At 40.3% G+C, this 21,556-nt stretch overlaps 1 protein-coding gene across 1 annotated transcript in view; it reads right to left on the bottom strand.

Moving 5' to 3' along the window:
• The window catches only part of LOC120065638 (contactin-3-like), a 49,508-nt gene extending 28,654 nt beyond the window's left edge, over positions 1–20,854 (bottom strand). Inside the window, exons 1-4 of the mRNA XM_039016700.1 lie at positions 20,800–20,854; positions 11,125–11,260; positions 5,738–5,913; positions 1,884–1,982 (exon numbers count right to left, since the gene is read on the bottom strand). Coding sequence (XP_038872628.1) covers positions 1,884–1,982; positions 5,738–5,913; positions 11,125–11,260; positions 20,800–20,854 — 466 coding nt within the window. The remainder of the gene's footprint in view (positions 1–1,883; positions 1,983–5,737; positions 5,914–11,124; positions 11,261–20,799) is intronic.
• Positions 20,855–21,556: the final 702 nt, after the last annotated feature.

Here is a 21,556-nt window from a genome sequence, read left to right as displayed (position 1 = left end):
CAATTTCCTTTTCCTTATTTCAGTTTCCTTCCAAGAAGATACCAGGGCAAATATAGTAGAACAGCTATTGGTGCACAAAAAAAGAGTGTCCAAAGGAAAGAGAGCGAAACAAAACGGATTACAGCGCCTCACTGGCACTCTCATGACACATGCCCTGTCCTCTACCCTGAGTAACTGGGGACAGGGCTTTTTTCCAGGCTTGACTCATGCATGCCACACTTCTCCTCAGCCAACAGGCCTAGCTAAAGTACACAGAGCGCTGCCACACAGCAATACTGGGTCATCTTGAAAAGAGCAGTGCACAGATTCATAGGAGCGAGGTACTGTAGCGAAAGCCTATCTACCGTGGCGTGGAGGCGAGAGCGCGTACGGAACTACAAAGGTGTGTATGCAGCGTACTGTCGCTCATCTCCTGTCCCCCTGGGAGGAGAACGCCTCGCAAACCTTGGCTCCTGGGATCACGTCTTTGCAGTCGGTTCACTGAAGCCGAAACCAATTCATTCTGACGAAGCAAAGCAAGACCGGGGATCCCTGACTCTGAGCTATGTGGCCGTAATGAACAGTGATAGCGTTTGTCAAGAAAATACAAATCAAGAGGAAAGTGAAAATATAGTGCAACAACCTCTTTTCTTATTGAACACAATGGCTATTTATGTAACAAGCACAACGTTACAAACATGCAATAGCTATGACAAAAAAATAAACATAATTGAGCCCTGGAGAATAAACACATATTTATGATGGCGCAGAGCCCTAATGCAGTCACTTTAGCTAGCAACAATATTTATTTTGTGGCCATGTCGATGTAACATGAGATATAATGTGTCATTTGAGAGAACCTCTATTCCAGCAGTTGAAGCCGCTGAGGCAGAGTAAAAACCTGCAGAGATGTCTTACAGTCAGTGGATAGTGATGGGTCCAACGAGTTCCAAGTTTGTGTGTGGCATTCATGCTTCACAGTGCAATGAGCGCAGTGCCACACTTACTTGGTCTTATTCACTTGTTCAAATAGGGAAACAAAACACAATACTGTTATGGTGACAACAACACGCCTGGCATAAGCTCATTTCTGAGTGAGAGGCTGTCGCATTGTGTTTCACACTGGCTACCCCAGGCCATTATCACCTCCTCCAGCTGTACAGGACTGTAGGCACACTTTGGCCAATACACTAGAGAAGAACCAGCGACTCTACAATGTCATGTTAAAAGTGAGTGGTACTGCAACAGGGTCAGCCTGTATATATGCAAAGTCCGTTATTCAATACTAAGCTAACTGGAATTGAGTAGTGTGCGATCACACACACTTCAAATAGCCATCTCACATGTGCCGAGTCACTTCCTTTGTACAAGTTGAAAATAGTATGGAAGATAAATAAGATATTGCAGAAAGTGATGCTGTTTGTTTTCCCTCTGGGTATAGAGTAAATTAGTTTACAAAGTCCCTTTGAATTCTGCATTCCATTTAAGTTAGGATAAGTTACTATTGATTATCTAATACCGGTTTTATTAAAAGCACTTTACTCAGACCGTATTGCCTAATGATCAGGTTAAGACTCCAATTTGAGGAATATCTTTTCATTTGCCACCAGATTTGGCACGAATTGTAAGAAAGTTCAGAATGAAAAAGAAGGCCAGCTAAGCATATCTTTATTCTGCAAACATCTGTGTGAAATACGTGTATTTGAGGCTGCTAGCAAGAATCCATGCTTTGAGGCTCTAACAAATAATGTTTTATGAAAAAACTGATTAGGTTAGGAATGTGAGCACACCAAATAGCGCCTGTATATTCACTCATATACTGCATCAAAGATTTTAATTGGATACAGAGGAGAGGCATCTTCTCAGGTATTCATAAATATCTCTAATATGGAATAAAAACCTACCTCCAGAATGCATGGGTGGTCCACATAACAAAACCACTCCCTGGCCCTCTCGGACACTGACAGCACTCCGTGTCGTTTGGGTCTTGAAGTTATCTAGGTCTTATCAACACAAAAATCAAGGGTAAGCTTTAGTGTTATTACAGGAGACAGAATGGATAAATATAAAGCACAAACTTTAGCATTACTCTATGTCTAAACGCAGCTGATAACTCAATCCGTATCAGCTAATGTGTTTCCCAGTTTGTATCAGTTATCTTGGTTTCTTTAAAGCCCTAAAATCCATGTACTGTAGGAAAACGATTTACAGGTACAGTAATGGATTGCTTTAGAACACCCCCAATGCTATCCAATACTTAGAAAGGCAACTGTAACATTAAATATTACTGATGGACTTATGGTATGTGATGGATACCTCACAACACACCATCGTTATGATAGCAGCAGGAGGTTAAATTGCAAAGGGATAAAAAGAGGGGAGGAAGTTGGAGGGACTGCACAAACACTGAGCACATGACGAATAACAGGAATCAGTGCCAAGAGCAATAACCAACATCATTATTAAATGCAGTGTAATCTTGCCCTTAAAAGCACTAGCTTCCCTGTCGATACTCTGGGAGCAATTCATCCCTGCAAATGAAAGAGGAAAAGCTGCCTGACTGAGCTTGTTTGTACCTGGGCTGATGAAATGTTACTCTAGTTTAGTGAGTGATGGGTGAACTACTGTACCCCTGTCCCTACTGACTCTGCACCCTCGGGCGGGCAGCCCTACAGTCAGGCCCCGAACACAAACAAAATAAAGTCAATGTGACCGATAAAAGGAATTGGGAAAAGAGGAGGATTACAGAGGGGAGTGGGAGAGTGAATGGAAGATTAATGAGCCAGTCTCTGATGACCGTGGTGAAATCCAACACAGCCAAGTCATAGCAGGATTCTGTCCAGGCCACACAGTGAGTCGCCATCTTCTAATAGAGCCATAGAGAACTTCAACTTGCAGACATGGTGCTGAATCTAAAGCGCTGGAGGAGTTAGGCTAGGCTATCTAGACGAGGGAAAGGTGGTGCAGGCTGGTTGGAAAGCATAACCAAACAGCAGCTGATCATTATGATAATATTCCTTTTGTAACAGTGGGGGGGGGGGGGGGGGGGGGACTAAGAGGTAAAGAATCAGTTCGGTAGGGAGCGGAGGCCCTCCTCTACTCCTCTCTCCCTCACACAGAAATGTTCCATGTAAGGGAGAGACAGTAGGGACTGCTAAAATGCAGCACTCTATAAGCTGACTCTGCCTTGTCTATAGCAGAACGATGGCTTTCTGTGTAATATGTCTCCTCTACACAGACTCCAACTCTGAGAGGCAATAAGAATGTGTCAGGAGGGAAGCCAGGAAAAACATATAAAGGTATCCTATCTAACACCATGCAAGCTCTTCATTCTATTTTTACCACAAAGGAATAGCAACTCAAGTCACAAGTACAGAGGGAATGTCATTTTAAATGTATTTCATTCTCTCTCCCTGGTGTGTATTATACCAGTGTTTGTACATTTGTATAACAGTTGCGTTACAGTTGTTCAGAAATTCAATGTAAAGTAGGATGAAGTTGATGGCCATAACACATTGCAAAAAATATATAATTGAAATGACAGTTGAATTGTGTAGACAGGAAATGGGTGAGGTAAGCCATCCCTGTCTATGGAAGAGTCTTTATTACGAGGAAAATCTAGCCGTGTATGCAGCAATCCCCATCTATCTCCAAGACCTCCTCTGAACATTCAAATAGACAATAAATGTCAAGCAGTTCCCTCCTCACCCAGGCCCCACAAGTGAGATTCATTATCCAGCCCATAAGGGTAATGGCAGTCCATCTCTTAAGAGGAAGGAAATGCTCTCTATTCCTGGGACGTGATCAATGATCAGTGAGAGGTGAGAGGTGTCTCTCTACACTGTCTATTGGTCTGCTCTCTATATGGTAGAGACCCACACAAAAGCTTCATATTCACCAGTGGAGGCTGTTGGGGGGAGGACGGCTCATAATAATGGCTGGAACGGAGCCTATGGAATGGCATCAAACCGTGTGTTTGATGCATTTGATACCATTCTACCTATTCCGCTCCAGCCATTACTACGAGCCCGTCCTCCCCAATTAAGGTGCCACCAACCTCCTGTGATATTCAGATCTCCCTCTCTAGAATACCAGACAACCAAGTCTGATCTATCTGCAACGGCAAACAATTGAACAGTAAAAAATGATTGTGTCTGGTTTGCAAAGTTTAAGCTTTATTTGTGTAGGTTTCCTTTCAAGTCCAGATCACAGAGGCTTGCATAGATTGGCAAAGTATCAGTCAGTACCGAGGTTGCACAGACGCTGTCAAAGCTGGAAACACAGAGACTAATGAGAATCAATGGAGTTCAGAGGCAGTCAGAAGCTGCCTCACCCACTGTGGTTGTTGCATCTGACATTTCATTCGATTACCATTTCCCTTTAAAAAAATCTATTTGAAGCATACCGAGCAAGAAATCGGAATGCTAAAGACACAGAGGCCACAGACACACAACACAAGTGCACACACACACACACACACACACACACACACACACACACACACACACACACACACACACACACACACACACACACACACACACACACACACACACACACACAGATACACAAACATGCATGCACAATTGCAAGTGTAATACTCTTGTTAAAACCAAGTATTGAGTTTATTTGTTATAATTAATTGGTATTATATTTAAAAGGTGATTGAATTGCTCCTGAATTGTAATGTTGTTAATGCATTTCTTTTGAAGAAATATTTATTTAATGTATAAGTGAATAGGTTGGTTTACTTTTAAGTTTAAGTTTTGACCAATAAGGTCGCTTGATAAGCTGTGGCCAATGGGAAAACGGACCTGGTTAACGGAAGGCCTGAGAAAAAAGAGAGGGAGAGACGTTGAGAAAGGGATGGACATTACATTATGACCGTTGGTGAAGAAGAATTATAAAAGAATACGATAAAAACATAACAAAACCCATAACTACCAAGTTTGAAGGGAAATACCAATTTTATTTTATAAGAGAGTTGTTATAATTTTGTTAAGAAAGACTTAGTAAAGCCTGAAGCTACCGTCTCATCGTGGAGGTATGACAGCCTTGAGGTTAGCCTAGCATCGTGTAACACCAAGAGAATTGCTTGGGAAAGCTTAACAAGTTCATGTCCCCATGGGATATCGGTTGCTGCTAAAGAGTACTGTCTGCATTGATAGCTGTGCTTGCTGTGGATCTTGTGAGGAAACCTGCAAGGAACTGCCATACTTCACTGAGGGAATATCTACGAGTAGTGAGTAACCACTGTGGGTTGCTTCGGGCCTTTATCTGTGTCGTCATTTTTTTTATAGCTCCAACGCGCACCAACAGGTTAAACAAGCTTGAAATCATTTGGACATGGGTTGTGCACGACTCATTGCAGTTTATTATTTTTATTTATTTTGATGTGGTGCTTTGAAAATGTAATAATACACATTTTGAACCTTATGTATGTTGCCTTGGTGGAGTCATTTACTGTTTTAATTTAATGCATGGGATAGCCTATCCTGATACAATAACAGAAACCTACAATAATTTAATCTGCAGTTAATACCCTAATTGTCATCACCCTAGATAGTTCACAATAGGGATTCTTATTGGAGATGCCCTTCTCACCTAACATCCCATGCTGTTGAGATATTCTATGTAAGGTAATATCATGAGAGTCAAATTTGAGTCTGGTGAGAGGGTTACACATGCATGCATGCACACAAACACACACACACACACCCCTCCCCTATAACGTGCTAGGGATAGCCCGATCACTTACATGCAAATTTCAGAGTGGCTCTGCGGCTGAGGATGGTCCCCCATGTGTTGTAGGCAGAGCACTGGTATATCCCCGTATCTTGGTCCCTGTCCAGACTGTTAACGATCAGGTTGCCCCCAGACATGTGACGCCGATAGTCACTCCCCAGATCAATGAGTGTTCCGTTTAGCGACCATCTGGAAAGACGTAAACACAATCAGCACCCGGGCCTCTGGAGATGCACACTCACAAACATTTATCACATGGATCCATTTGATAAAGACAATTGAATCAAATGAAGATATTGGATATAATCACGCTGTAATTGTTGGAAATTTGAGCGTGAAACTTTTCATTGCGTATTGGGTTAGTTAGTTGCCTTTGATACACTGTGTAGTCTATTTGTTTATGTTGTACATACTTGTATTGTGTAAAAAAAAATCACATCTATCTCATATTACTGATCTAAAATACGTTGCATGTGAAGTTATGGGTTGAGTATAATAATTCCTGTTTCTAACTTCTTTAGAAACATCCATCAGCAGCTAAGTTAAATCCCCAGATAGCATGAGGTCAAAGAATGCACAACATACAAATGTTTTGGACTATTTACTACTCTAATGATTTGTTGCAATAAACAATTTACAAAATGGGGAAATTATTTTTGTTTTTCCAAAGTTAACAAAGCTGAGAGGCATGATAAGTATAGATTATTTTCCACTTAAGAATGCAAGAAATTAGGCATGATTAGGATAAGACTTTGAGCCAGCTAGCTTGAGCAATGCAATTTGGGACCGTGAAATGACAATTCAATGATGGGGGGGGGATCAATATTTTTTTATTTTCAGCAAACTAACGAGCAGAGAAAGTGGTGCTTCACACAGCCTTAAAACCAGCCATGACTTTCCCCAGACTCCCGTCTGACAGACTACAAAAGATATAGCTGTCTTTCATGTTGTTGCCTGCATTATTCATCTATCTCGGTGCGGCTTTCACTTAATCAAACTTATTTTGTCACCATTCCAGATACCAAAATAATTGTTTAAATGTTTGAAGTTATGTGATGAAACCTATGTTTCCTGGGCGCACAAATACAAACATTTCAAACAAGGCAGTTTGATGCCATATTCAATCTCAATTGCCTTTAAAAGAGCATCTTGTTTATGCATGTTCCAAATGGCTGATATGATCCATCATGTTATCGTATGTATACCAGTGTTTCCCCCAGGATTTCTTTTCTAGCAGAGGTGACACTGCGTATACAGCCTAGCCGAAGGATCTGCCGTGTAAAATAATAAAGGAGAGCGGGAGAGAGGGGGTTGGGTGGCTGGTTGTATTTGCAGCCACCCCAGCATATCTGAACTTAATGGGAGAGGACGGTAGGCAGGCTGAGCAGATCAGACACCCCTGGAGCAGATGGCTGGGCTCTGCCTCTGCTGGGTGTGAGTGTGTCTACGCACGACACAGCCAGCCATCCCATCTAGCAGCAGCAACACCTCGAACAGCAAGCCTCGGCTCCATTTGAACAGTGGGACAAGCTGTCAGAGACACCCCTCACCTGCCAACACTAAGTAGCCACCAGAAAAGGCCTGGTATGAAACCCCCCCTGGGGATGAAGGTGATAGAGCATCAAACTACCAGTCATACATAGCACCCATTCCATGAGAGTAGGAGTAAACAACGAGGACAAACCACAGTGCTGCTGCTGGTGTAAATTCACCCATAAGCAGATGTGGAGTTATTAAACCTGAACCAATATAACTGATATTCCACATTGTCCTCATAATAAATGATCATGCCACCAATTAAAACCCATGCGGACATAACGATCCTTTACTATCAACTATGCAAACTATAATTATCCATGGGAGCCTAGTCATATTGTATTTGAGTCATCACCATCATCATCACCATCATCGTCATATGCAGTGATGTGTATCCATCTCTCTAACAGTCAGTAAAATGGTTCTTACCAGCTGTGAGGTTGTGAGCAAAACCTCAAATATGGTGTCAGAAACATGAAATAAGACAGCTGGCGCCAATTATATTGTATTGTGAGAGTATATGATTGTTGCAAACTGCATGCTCTGACCTGTATAGGAGTCTGTGCCCTCAAACCTGTTGCCAGCACAGGACTAATGAGGAACTGAATGAGCACTCCAACACCATAGAAATCTTTCTGCATTCTAAACAGTAGTGGTCTCATCTCCTTTTCATTGCCCCCTCAGGTCTTAACTCATCCACAGATGAGGACTCCAACTGAAGTGCTTCACAAAAATGGAAAAACAGCACTTCGAAAAAGCACAATTTCTCTGGGGCCATGGCATTAGTGGAGCCTTATAGAGTGAATGGAGCGAATTTAACACACCAGACAGTAGGGTTCCTAAACAACAACAAAGACTAATGGCTCCCTTATTTGCTCTGGCTGCCCTAGCCTGTTACAGCCTCCAGGCCATGGGCTGCTCATGGCATGGTCTGGATGAACTCTGGCCGACCTTGAGGTTCACATCAATGTTGCATGAGGCCTCTTCATCAAATACAGGCAGGGAATGGTGCCGCGCTCAGCGCTGTCTCCAGCCACGCACCTCACCTGTTTTCCCCTGAGGACAAACACACACACAGCTAATATTGGCCCTTAAAAAACACATTGCTGACCAGGAGAAAGAGGGCCCTTGGTCTCAACCCGGAAGGTTGGCAGAGAATAAGACTAACAGCTCATCAGATATTACTGAATATCATCAATGAACATGGTTGTATTTGAAATGGAATAATTAATATTTCAGTAGTCTGAGACTTTGTCAGGGCAGGAGATGCAAAGTTCTCTCCTCAGGCTCCATGCTGTGATAGCTTCCAGACTAAATGAGAAACTCAAATTGCCTAACGTGTCCTCGGAGTGCTATTACATAAATTAAGAGACATGACAACATCTCCCAGATTTCACATTAGAGGGCAGGGAACATCACAAATAAATGATTGATGTCCATTGGCCACTATGCCCTTGGTTCTACAGTACCTTACAGTAAGTTCAGAACACACTGCCCAATGTAGTGTTCATTATGGGTCACTGACAAGGAAGAAAATCAAATGTGACAACCATATTGAGAAAAACTACCCCTACTGTAACAGATCAAGTACTAATATCTTTAACATGCGCTGTGGTGTGGAGTGATGTCAAGCGTGGAGTTGTGTGGGACTGGTTATGAAAGATAAAGAAAAGAGTCAGTACTAAAAAACATTGTTTCAGTGATATGAGATGGTTACTTTGGCATGAATTGGAAAATGTGAAGCTCTTGAAAAAATGCTAAAATCTTGTGATTCCAGTATAATTTCACTAGAAACGGACTGATGTTAGTTGATGCCTTCCTGTGGGAGATCAAAGCTTGTCCCTTTGCAGCTCTGAGGGACAGCTCGGGCAACTCATTGGGGGCATTTGAGGTCCTGAGTTTTTTTGCGTTTGGGAAATGTATTGCTAAACATTTCTGTTTCACTTTTAATCATCAAGACAAAAGTCCTCTCCTTGCCAGAGGGGACACAAGTCAAGAACAGTCAGTGTCAAACATACACTCTGGTGCAACCCAAATAAAGCCACAAATGATCCCTTTACTTGCAGTGAGTCCAAGGACTAAACGATGCAGTGTCTTTAAAAGTATTCCCATAAACGTCAATCCCCTGCCATGGGAGTTTGTTTCAATAAAGTGATTCACTTCAATTCAACTCAGATCTGTGCTCTGTATTCATTTGGTTTTAATACACTTATCTTACGTAAAATGGATGCTTGAAGTCCTACTTTTCAATTTGATCGACTTGGTTCTATCCATTTCACAACGAAAGCTTGGATTGTCTTTAATTTGTCTTGGATTGGACTTTACAAATAACATTAATTGTGTGAAATAGCTCATTAGACACACTTAACTGGAGTGTTAGTAGCCTGCATGAAAACAATCATAATATTTGGAATTGCTTATGATGACTAATGTGTTATCCGTTCCAATACATTCCAATATTAACCCAGAGAAAACATATCCCTGTTACTTTACTAATGTAGGAAACTTTTGTGCAGCACTTAAAAATCTAAAGAGGCGTCTACTTACGCATTCGAGGGTTATTCCAATTTGTGGCACAGATGACTAGACCACATTTTATCACACATAATCATAACCCACGATCTATGCTTTCCCTGTGCACTTAAGTTTAAAAAAAAGAACAATCCTAATTGTTCAGTTTGATGGTGAGAACACGTCCACGCGACTTCTTTTTTCGAGTTAGTGCAAGTTGTAATGGTTCAGCTCATCCTTGGATTGCTCAGCTTGCACAACAAGTATAATGATACCCCCTGCTGCTGCTCTAAGACCCATGTTTTCAGCAAATATGCATTAGAGAAAATGTAAGCATTTAACGGAATGTCACTCACAAGGTTATTACCTCTCTCGACTGCCTGCTGTGCATTTACATGATGCTGACCAAGCTACGAAACACAATCTACCACAAAACTAACGCGGGCTGCCATTTTCAGGCAGACTTACCACTGGGGAATAACCGGGGGGATATCAGAGAATCTAGAGTAGAATTAGTAACTGAAATCTCCCTACATTCCTAATGATTTCCTAAGCAGTGCAGCACATTATAAAACATTAGCTTCAATCCTAGAGCAACCTAAATCAAATCTGTAATAAAGATAACTAGACTCACATCTCTGAAGTATTTATAAGCTAATGGTTGTCTGACTTCCCATCTAAATCTAAATCATAGCTCAAAGCCTGCATTAGTTTACAGCTTTTAGGTTTTTTGGAATGAGCATACCAAATGAATCAGTTTCTCTGTCTGGTTAAATGTCTGCATACCCCTTTCCTGCAGTCAAATGACCCAGTATCCTCATGGGTGGAATGTTATTAGTATGTCATAATTGAATAATTAATAAACATATTATTTTTTTACGCAGAAAATCTGGTGTTTCTATGTCAAATGGTTTGTTATATTTCAGTATTCTGTAATGTATATAAAGTGTAATATTGGGATGCAAACTCAAAATGGAATACATTTCAACTCCATATCTGACATGGTACAGGTGTCTTCTTTTTTTAGGCCCATACCCTGTGAGGTGTGTACTTTTGTTTCAAAGTAGATTTGTTTAAGACTACCAACAAACACTATATGTAACCTTGATTTAGCCAACTGCAGTAAAAGGTGAATCTTGTTTCTTGGATGTTACAGTATCTCTACTGCTACTATGGTAAGCCCAATGTGTATCGCTCTCCACCAAATCAATACCAATCAACGCTCTCAGTATCCTATTTGATTGCCTTGAGAGAGAGACTGAATATTTGGTTAAACATCCATGTTAAATGGTAGCTAATGGCAGTTCCACACTGAATTGTGGAATTATAGTGTAGATCGGTGGAATCCTTTACCTGTACTGTGGGGAGGGGTTCCCCTCTGCCTCACATCTAATGGTAGCTTCCTGGTCAGGGAAGTTGATGGGGAGAATGAGGTCACTGGGCTCTGTCCTCCATCTTGGCCCTTGGAACAGGACATCTTGTGCATGAGCTGGAGAACAAAAGCAACACAGGCTGTAATATTCAGGCATTTAACAATTGACATCCGTGAATGTGTGACATTTCAGTCATCTAACACGGAATTAACAAATTAGTCTGAACAAACAGGTAGACAGTGAAAACTTGTGAATCCTGACACGTCAGCAATCGCCAACAGAGGTGACAAAAACTGGTGACAGTTTAGAATTTTTTAAATCATGTCTATAATTGCAACATGGTAATACACGGTACGATTGAGACAGGGCCATTCAAATATTTGATTTGGAATAGACATAAGGAAAACATTATTTGATTAAATAGTGTGCTACTAACCCAAATAATTATAATAGCTTATCCATGAAAAACTTCAATGTTGGCCTAACTATTCAATGTTGGTACAAATCTGAGCACTGCAAAAATCATGGTGACGTTGAAACGTTAGTCACATGATTGCACCTGTGTGAATCCAGCAAACCAGAAACACTCACAGGACATTAGCTAACATATGTGTCACGTTCCTGACCTGTTTTCTGTTGTTTTTGTATGTGTTTAGTTGGTCAGGGCGTGAGTTGGGGTGGGCATTCTATGTTATGTGTTTCTATGTTGGGTCAAATGTGTTGCCTGATATGGTTCTCAATTAGAGGCAGGTGTTTGACGTTTCCTCTGATTGAGAACCATATTAAGGTAGGCTGTTCTCACTATTTGTTTGTGGGTGATTGTTGCTGTGTCTGTGTTTGTTACACCACACGGTACTGTTTCATTTTTTCCTGTTCGTGCGTTCTTCGTTATATGTAGTTCACAAGTTCAGGTCTGTTTAACGTCGTTTGTTGTTTTGTAAATTATCGAGTGTCTTTCGTGTCAGTGTTCGTCTTGTCTAATTAAATCATCATGTATTTATCACCCGCTGCGTCTTGGTCCACTCTCTCCCCGAAAGACGAACGTTACAATATGCCTATTAAGTTCTTGTTAGGGTTTGAGCTAACAATTTTGATCACCAAAAAAAACATTTTCCAAACATTTTGGAAATGAAAATATCATTGGAATGTTCTGCTAACATTCACAAAAATATTGTTCACAACATCTGTAAAAACTACCACTGAACATTCTCTTAAGGTTAATGTAATAACACAATGTTCCGGTATTGTTCTTAGAACATACTGCCGCAACAAAATCTGGGAGCAATTGACCCTTTGCTATGCCCAGCCCCCCTTGGTTACTGTTGCAAACGTGGACAACATTTTTCCAGGAAGACCAATTCCCCATTCAACCATTGGCGAAATCCCCTCACAATAACCTCAAACTGTGTTTTGTTTTTTTGAGACCAATGAAGCTGTTTCTAATAAAAAATGAAATTGAACACAGATCAATCAACCTTTGCTAAATCAGGAAACTCTTGGGTATGTTGTGGTGGACTGTCATTTACAATTGCTTCATGGGAACCTGGTCAAATTATGTTTGTAGTGTAGCTAGCCATTGAATGTCTCTGAATTCATTGTTAGCATGCAGTCAAAACTATAACCACTTTTGGAACTATTGCACAACAACCGTATCCTGATGTCGACAGCAGATGGGAGTTGTATTAATAACATTCCTAAATTAGCTAGCTAACATACATTTTGAGAAAACAAGCTATAATAAGTGGCTAGCTAGCTAGCGTGAGCAACATTTGGTGGTCAGAGACTGAGAGATAGCTAACCAGCTGAGCTGGAAACAATGTAACAAAAGCATAATTTCGGAATCAAAAAAAATACTCAATCAACAGGCTGTGCATCTCAGGATTCACAGTAATAATTACTCCTGGTGCATTGTTCAATTATTCAGCCATTTAACCATGTATTTCTTTAAAGAAAACTCTTAAGTTTTTGCCATAGCCCTCATTTGCCTTCATGAGATTTAAACATGAGCTTGTCAGAGGTGTCGGAATCGACGACAGTTGCTATCCATTGGAGCACTGCGATTGGTTGCCCAAAATTATGGGTGGGACTGCGACGGGTCAATTGAAGTGGCTACGAGGAAACATTACAGGAACGTTCTGCTAATGTTGATGGAAATGTTATTCAAAACACTCATAAAAACAAGCAGGGAATATTCCTACAATGGTCTAACAAAGTTCCAGTATGACATTATGACATAACGATGTTCCAAAAATATTCCCTCAACATACTTCAGCAATTACAACTGGATTCAATTAAATTGATTCTGAAAAAACATTACAGGAGCGTTCTTTTAATGTTCATGGAGACATCATCCAAAACATTCAAAACAACATGCAGGGAACATTTCCGCATAACTCTCATATGCACTACCGGTCAAACGTTTTAGAACACCTATTCATTCAAGTTCTTCTATATTTTTACTATTTTCTACATTGTAGAATAATAGTGAAGATAACACAACTATTAAATAACAGATATGGAATCATGTAGTAACCAAAAAAAGTGTTAAACAAATCAAAATATATTTTATATTTCAGATTCTTTAAATTGCCACCCTTTGCCTTGATGACAGCTTTGCACACTCTTAGCATTATCTCAACTAGCTTTATGAGGTAGTCACCTGGAATGCATTTCAATTAGCAGGTGTGCCTTGTTAAAAGTTAATTTGTGGAATTTCTTTCCTTCTCAATGCATTTGAGCCAATCAGTTGTGTTGTGACAAGGTAGGGGAGGTATACAGAAGATAGCCCTTTTTGGTAAAATACCAAGTCCATATTATGGCAAGAACAGCTCAAATATGCAAAGAGAAACGACAGTCCATCATTACTTTAAGACATGAAGGTCAGTCAATCTGGAAAAATGTAATAACTTTTCACGTTTCTTCAAGTGCAGTCGCAAAAACCATCAAGTGCTATGATGAAACTGGCTCTCATGAGGACCCCCACAGGAATGCTGCAGAGGATAAGTTCATTAGAGTTACCAGCCTCAGAAATTGCAGCCCAAAATAAGTGCTTCACATAGTTCAAGTAACAGACACATCTCAACATCAACTGTTCAGAGGAGACTGTGTGAAGCAGACCTTCATGGTCGAATTGTTGCAAAGAAACCACTAGTAAAGTACACCAATAATAAGAAGAGACTTGCTTGGGCCAAGAAACACGAGCAATGGACATTAGACTGATGGAAATGTGTCTTTGGGTCTGGAGTCCAAATTGGAGATTTTTGGTTCCAACCTCCGTGTCTTTGTGAGATGTGGTGTGGGTGAACGGATGATCTCCGCATGTGTAATTCCCACCGTAAAGCATGGAGGAGGAGGTGTTATGGTATGGGGGTGCTTTGCTGGTGACACTGTCTGTGATTTATTTGGAATTCAAGGCACACTAAACCAGCATGGCTACCACAGCATTCTGCAGTGATACGCCATCCCATCTGATTTGGGCTTAGTGGGACTATCATTTGTTTTTCAACAGGACAATGAATAATATACCAAGAAGGAGAGTGATGGAGTGCTGCATTACATGACCTGGCCTCCACAATCCCCTGACCTCAACCAAATTGAGATGGTTTAGGATGAGTCGGACCGCAGAGTGAAGGAAAATCAGCCAACAAGTGCTCAGCATATGTGGGAACTCCTTCAAGACTGTTAGAAAAGCATTCCAGGTGAAGCTGGTTGAGTGAATGCCAAGAGTGTGCAAAGCTGTCATCAAGGCAAAGGGGGGCTATTTGAAGAATCTCAAATATAAAATATATTTTGATTTGTTTAACAGTTATTTGGTTACTACATGATTCCATATGTGTTGTTTCATAGTTTATGTCTTCACTATTATTCTACAATGTAGAAAATAGTACAAATAAATAAAATTCAGCTTATGTTGATATCAATGCACTAATACCTACACTACATGACCAACGTATGTGAACACCTGCTTGTCGAACATCTTGTTCCAAAATCATGGGCATGAGTTGGTCCCCCCTTTGCTACTATAACAGCCTCCACTCTTCTGGCCACTCTTCTGGAAAGGCTTTCCACAAGATTTTGGAACATTGCTGCGGTGACATGCTTCCATTCAGCCACAAGAGAATTAATGGTGTCGGGTGCTGATGCTGAGCGATTAGGCTTGGCTCTGTCGGTGTTCCAATTCATACCAAATGTGTTCAACGGGGTTGAGGTCAGGGCTCTGTGCAGGCCAGTCAAGTTCTTCCCCAACAATCTCAACAAACCATTTCTGTATGGACCTCGCTTTGTACACGTGGGCATTGTCATGCTGAAACAAGAAAGAGCCTTCCCCAAACTGTTGCCACAAAGTTGGAAGCACAGAATCATCTAGAATGTCATTGCTGTAGCATTAAGATTCCCCTTCACTGAAACTAAGGGGCCTAGCACAAACCATGCAAAACAGCCCCAGACCATTATTCCTCCTCCACCAAACTTTACAGTGGCACTATGCATTCGAGCAGGTAGCGTTCTCTTGGCATCCGCCAAACCCAAATTTGTCAGTTGGACTGCCAGATGGTGAAGGGTGTTTCATCACTCCAGAGAACGCTTTTCCAACTGTGGCGAGCTTTACACCCCTCCAGCCGACGCTTGGCATTGCGCATGGTGATCTTAAGCTTTTGTGCGGCTGCTCGGCCATGGAAACCCATTTCATGAAGCTCCCGACAAACAGTTACTGTGCTGACGCTGCTTCCAGAGGGAGTTTGGAACTCGGTAGTGAGTGTTGCAACCGACAGATGATTTTTACGCGCTACAGCACTCGGCGGGCCTGTTCTGTGAGCTTGTGTGGTCTACCACTTCGCGACTGAGCCGTTGTTGCTCCTAGATGTTTCCACCTCACAGTAACAGTACTTACAGTTGACTAGGGCAGGTCTAGCAAGGCAGAAATTTGACCAACTTACTTATTGGAAAGGTGGCATCCTATGACGGTGCCACGTTGAAAGTGACTGAGCTCTTCAGTAAGGCCATTCTACTGCCAATGTTTGTCTTTGGAGATTGCATGGCTGTGTGCTCGATTTTATGCACCTGTCAGCAACAGGTGTGGCTGGAAAAGCTAAATCCACTAATTTGAAGGGGTGTCCACATACTTTTGTATATATAGTGTATAGCAACAAACAACAAACATTTCTGTGAGACTCTTATAAAGTTATATTGGAATGTTATGACATGATGTTCCAATAATGTTCTAAAAACATACTTTAACAATAATGGAAGTAGTTCTTAAAACTTTGCTGCAACATTCCGCTAATATTATGTATAGTATTATACGAAGTTGCCAAACTTTGAAACAAATTTCAATCCTCTTAAATCATGATATTTTATTAGGGTATTGTTCAAACATGGTTTTAGATTTTTTTAATAAAGAAAGGTCATCAAGTAAATGTTAACCTGCGATCTGCCATCTTCCATCCCTGTAGGCTGTGGATTCCACAAACTATGATTCAAAGTCCTTAAACTTAGATTCAAACTATGGCTTTATGTCTTTGTACATACTGTATGCACATCGATGTGCATACATCTCACCACAATCTGTCAGGTAATAATTTGACATGATTTCTGAAATCAAGTTCGTAGTGAAAATAAAAGGTAAAAACATTCCAATTTTACAGTATATGTCAGAAATAGAGGAAACCAATTCTTCAACAGTAAGATAGCACTAACACATAAAATAAACCTCCATGGACTGTTCAAAACTGTCTTTCAGGAGAGAGAGAGAGAGAGAGAGAGAGAGAGAGAGAGAGAGAGAGAGAGAGAGAGAGAGAGAGAGAGAGAGAGAGAGAGAGAGAGAGAGAGAGAGAGAGAGAGAGAGAGAGAGAGAGAGAGAGAGAGAGAGAGAGAGAGAGAGAGAGAGAGAGAGAGAGAGAGAGAGAGAGAGAGAGAGAGAGAGAGAGAGAGAGAGAGAGAGAGAGAGAGAGAGAGAGAGAATGGATTTCTGTCCCAATCCCAGGTGACCACAAGGGCATAACGAGCCAGTGTAGCTAGAGGTTTGTTCTAAAATGCAGGCGCAGTTCCATCCCAAGGATCCTGATAATGATCTCTGACATGTCATACACAGGAATAGGAATGGAATCGCAGATGTCCCTGGAGGTGCAAATGCAGTAGGCTGCTCAAGGGATGGCTGAAGGGCAACAGTAGCCTACCGTATATGAAAAACTGCATTTTAATCAATTTAACCTTGTCACTATGAAATATAATATGGTTGCTTGCAAATACTGTGTGGGTGTCTATCAGTTTCTTATCAACAGCAAAAGAGAAGATTAGATCTAGGCTAATGCAATGTAATGCAATACAGATTCTGTAGAATTGTGTAGTCAGTGCACAGTATGGTTCCTTTCAGTTCATAACGTCAAGCAGAATCTAGAGAATATCCAAAGCACTTCAAAATGATGTAGGGAACACTGTAAGCATTAGATTTCCTACATTTCCATATGAGACAAAAGAGACAACTGTGTAATACTGTCCACTTCAAACTAGTGCTCTATTGAGAGGTATTGCAGTACTGTTGCCTAAAAGGTATACCACCCAGCAAACTGGGGACATTCCCAGAACATTAGCTAAGACTCTCATTAAGTTATAGTTAGGGTTGTATCTAACACTAGGATGACAACATCCCAAAAACATTCAGAGAATGTTTTTCATAACCAAATATTTGAATTAATATATATATTTTTTAATTAAATATCCTTGGAATGTTCTCGTAGCATTCATTAAACTGTTGTGCAGAACATCTGTAACAACAACCACAGAGCATTACACCAAAGTTCTCATTAGGTTTCCAGGTAATGTAAAAACACAATGTACCAGTAATGTTTTCCCAGCAAACCAAAAATGGTTCTGTGAAAGTTCCCGGAACATTCGTTAGCTCACAGCAAATGTTCTCATAACATATATAAAACATTTGTCTGATGTTGCAAGAACGTTCCTATAACACATTTAATCTGTTCTTTAAAGGTTCCCAGAATGCTTCATTAGTTTGTGGGAGCAGTTTGGTGAGATCGTTGTGGGGAAATCACAAAATATATGCTCCCATAAAACAAAAAACTGTCCATGATTCCACAATGTTTCTTTTAGGGTGCAAAAAATATTCACCTGATGTTAAATAAAGGTAAAAATATATATACATATGTTACAAAAACATTTTACTAACTCAAATTGTGTTCTGTGTCCTGATTGACCATATTTGACAGAAAAAAAACTAAAGGCTGCAGTTATTACCTGGTGGTGCAGTGGGTTAATGATTTGGCTGCAGATCTGAACATTGCAGGTTCAATCCCAAATATTCTTTAACCATGTTCATTTTAAAAGAAAATGTGAAATTAAGGCTCAGGTATACTCTAATAAAAGAGAGGATGTCTTTATTTCATCCAGATTTATAAATCTAGAAAGACATGCAGAATTTAGACTAACTGTAAAAAACATTGTGTAAAAATGGACTGTTCAACTTTTTAAAAACGCACCCGATATAATTCCTACTTTGAAGTTCTTGATATGGTCCTCCTGTCTTATTTTTCATGATCTGAAAAGCAAAAGTGATCCTAGATCAGTACTCATAGTCTATATCTGGGCCTAGGGGTACGCAGCATATAAAGAGTATGATGGTGAATAACCCAGTTACCAGTATTCCACTGGGTTAGTTATGCATAAGAGGCTGAAAAGGAAGCATGGAACTCCTGTGTGACCATACTGCCATGGCTGTATATTGTCAACATATAAAGTGTAAAAAAATATGGTTGTGTTTGGATGATTAAATGCTGTTCAAATGTCCTATGAATGAAATTAAAATGCCATGTGTCTCTACAATATAGTCTTCAAATGCAAATTACCATTAAAACTGTAGAGAAACATAATGGGGATGTATTCCAATCTGCTTTCTTATGCTTTAATTTGCATACTGAGAATGTTGTGGTAATATTAGGTCAAACTTAAACATAACATTTTCTAAGTGTTCTTGTAATATTCTGTGTATATTGCGTGAATATCAATGGAATATTACGTCCCCTCCCCAATTTCGTGATATCCAATTGGTAGTTACAGTCTCGTCCGATAGCTGCATCTCCCGTACGGACTTGGAAGAGGTGAAGGTCGAAAGCCATGCGTCCTCTGAAACACAACCCCGCCAAGCTGCAGTACTTCTTGACACAATGCTCTCTTAACCCGGAAGCCAACCGCACCAATGTGTAGGAAAAAACAACGTACACCTGGCGACCATGTCAGCGTGCATTGCGCACGGCCTGCCACAGGAGACGCTAGAGCGCGAAGGGACATGGACAACCCGGCTGGCCAAACCCTCCCTTAACCCGGAAGATGCTGGGCCAATTGTGCGCAGCCTCAAGGGTCTCCCAGTCGTAGCTGGCTGCGACAGAGCCTGGGATCAAACCAGGATAAGCAGTGACGTAGCTAGCGGCCTTAGACCGCTGTGCCACTCGGGAGGCCCTGGAATATTAAGCTAAACCTAAAACAATCATGTTATGAACATCATAAAAACGGTCTTATTGAATTCTTACAACATTTTCCTGTACAACCTAACGTAAACATTGTATGAGTGTCATCACAACTGAGCATATTTTGTGTTTTGGAAACCTCTCTCTTGTAATGTACCCACACTTTCCCCACAACCTAATTACATGTTCTGGGAACCTTTAAAGAACTCAGGAAGGCTGTACTGTCAACATTCTTGCAACATCAAAGGAATGTTTTCTGCACCCTGATACAAACATTATCTGAATGTCAGCACAACCAGACAGTTTTTGTGTTTTGGGAACAAATCTGTTGTTATCTCCCCACAATGTTACCACAACCTAATGAAACATTCTGGGAGCAGTTAAAGAACATACGAAATGTGTTCTGGGAACGTTTTTGTATTATCAGGTGAATGTTTTGCACCCTAAAATATTATCACTTTTATACAATGGGTTACTAACATATTTATTCATACTATTTCATACTTCCACAAGATATAGTCCCGACACAAATCTAGGGTTGCAACCCAAGCTGGCTGGTCATTCGTTCTTTCGGTTCGGTTGCCAGTCTTTTTGTTCTACATCTAACTATGGGACAGCAGGAGATTGAATTTGAATATTGAAACAATGTTGCAAATGTCGGAGAGACAGACAGCACTCGGTACTAGTACCCCCTGTATATAGCCTTGTTCTTGTTATTTTATTGTGTTACTATTTTTTACTTTAGTTTATTTACCAAATACTTTCTTAACTCTATTTCTTGAACTGCATTGTTGGTTAAGGTCTTGTGAGCAAGCATTTCACGGTAAGGTTTACCTGTCTACCGAATGAATACCTGTTGTATTCGGCGTGTGACAAATGCAATTTGATTTGATTTTTATACAAACATTCTACAATCATCACCACAACTGGACAGTTGTTGTGTTGTGAGAACTTTTGCTCCGACCTAACAAATGTTCTGGGAACTTTCACAGAACCAATTTTGGTTTGCTGAGCAGTTTCTCGTTTGTAACAAAGAGAGCAATTAGGCCTAGTAACATTGTTACTTGCACAATGTTAATGTAAACATAAATCATCCTTCAAATGAAAAATCATATTGGAGCTTGTAGATTTATAATAGTAAATACCTCTTCTTGAATAAAATGTGTAGTAAAACATCTTACCTGCAAGGCAACCAATGATTGATAGCAGCACAAGTTGTTTCCATAGTAACATCATCTTCCGTTGCCAAGGGCAAATAAGACTCTCATCCAATTGCTTGTGAATGGAATGTTCTCCCCTGAATATGAGAATCTTTGATCTGAGGGGAAAGTAATTAAACAAATAAGTAAAATAAGACATTTTTAGCCAAATATTACAAGCATTCAACATCAATACATGATTACAGTATTACAAAAGTTGCACTATTCATGTTCTTTCACAGTTTTTAGAAGACTTGAAGTAAAAAATAAAATAAAAAACTGTGAAAGCAATGTAAATGAAATCCACTCACGAGACAACATATGCATATGATTTCAGCCATTAGGCAACGGTTGATTCATTATTTTATTAATTATACTGTGTGCCTTTTGATGACTGTATGATGCCTAAATGTAATGGAAAATACAGCTGTTGACACATTGGGGGTAAGTAAGGACATATAGAGTGCATATAAAAAAATATAAAAAACACACAAATGTCCTTGTTTTTGAAAGAAAAGCAAATTTTTGGTCCATTAAAATAACATCAAATTGATCAGAAAGACATTGTAGACATTGTCAATATTGTAAATGACTATTGTAGCTGGAACCGGCTGATTTTTAATGGAATATCTACATAAACGTACAGAGGCCCATTAACAGCAACCATCACTCCAATGGCACGTTAAGTTAGCTAATCCAAGTTGATCATTTTAAAAGGCTAATTGATCATTAGAAAACC

The sequence above is a fragment of the Salvelinus namaycush genome, chromosome 20 (assembly GCF_016432855.1).
Source record: "Salvelinus namaycush isolate Seneca chromosome 20, SaNama_1.0, whole genome shotgun sequence".
NCBI lineage: Eukaryota > Metazoa > Chordata > Actinopteri > Salmoniformes > Salmonidae > Salvelinus > Salvelinus namaycush.
This window is presented reverse-complemented; position numbering and strand designations above follow the sequence as displayed.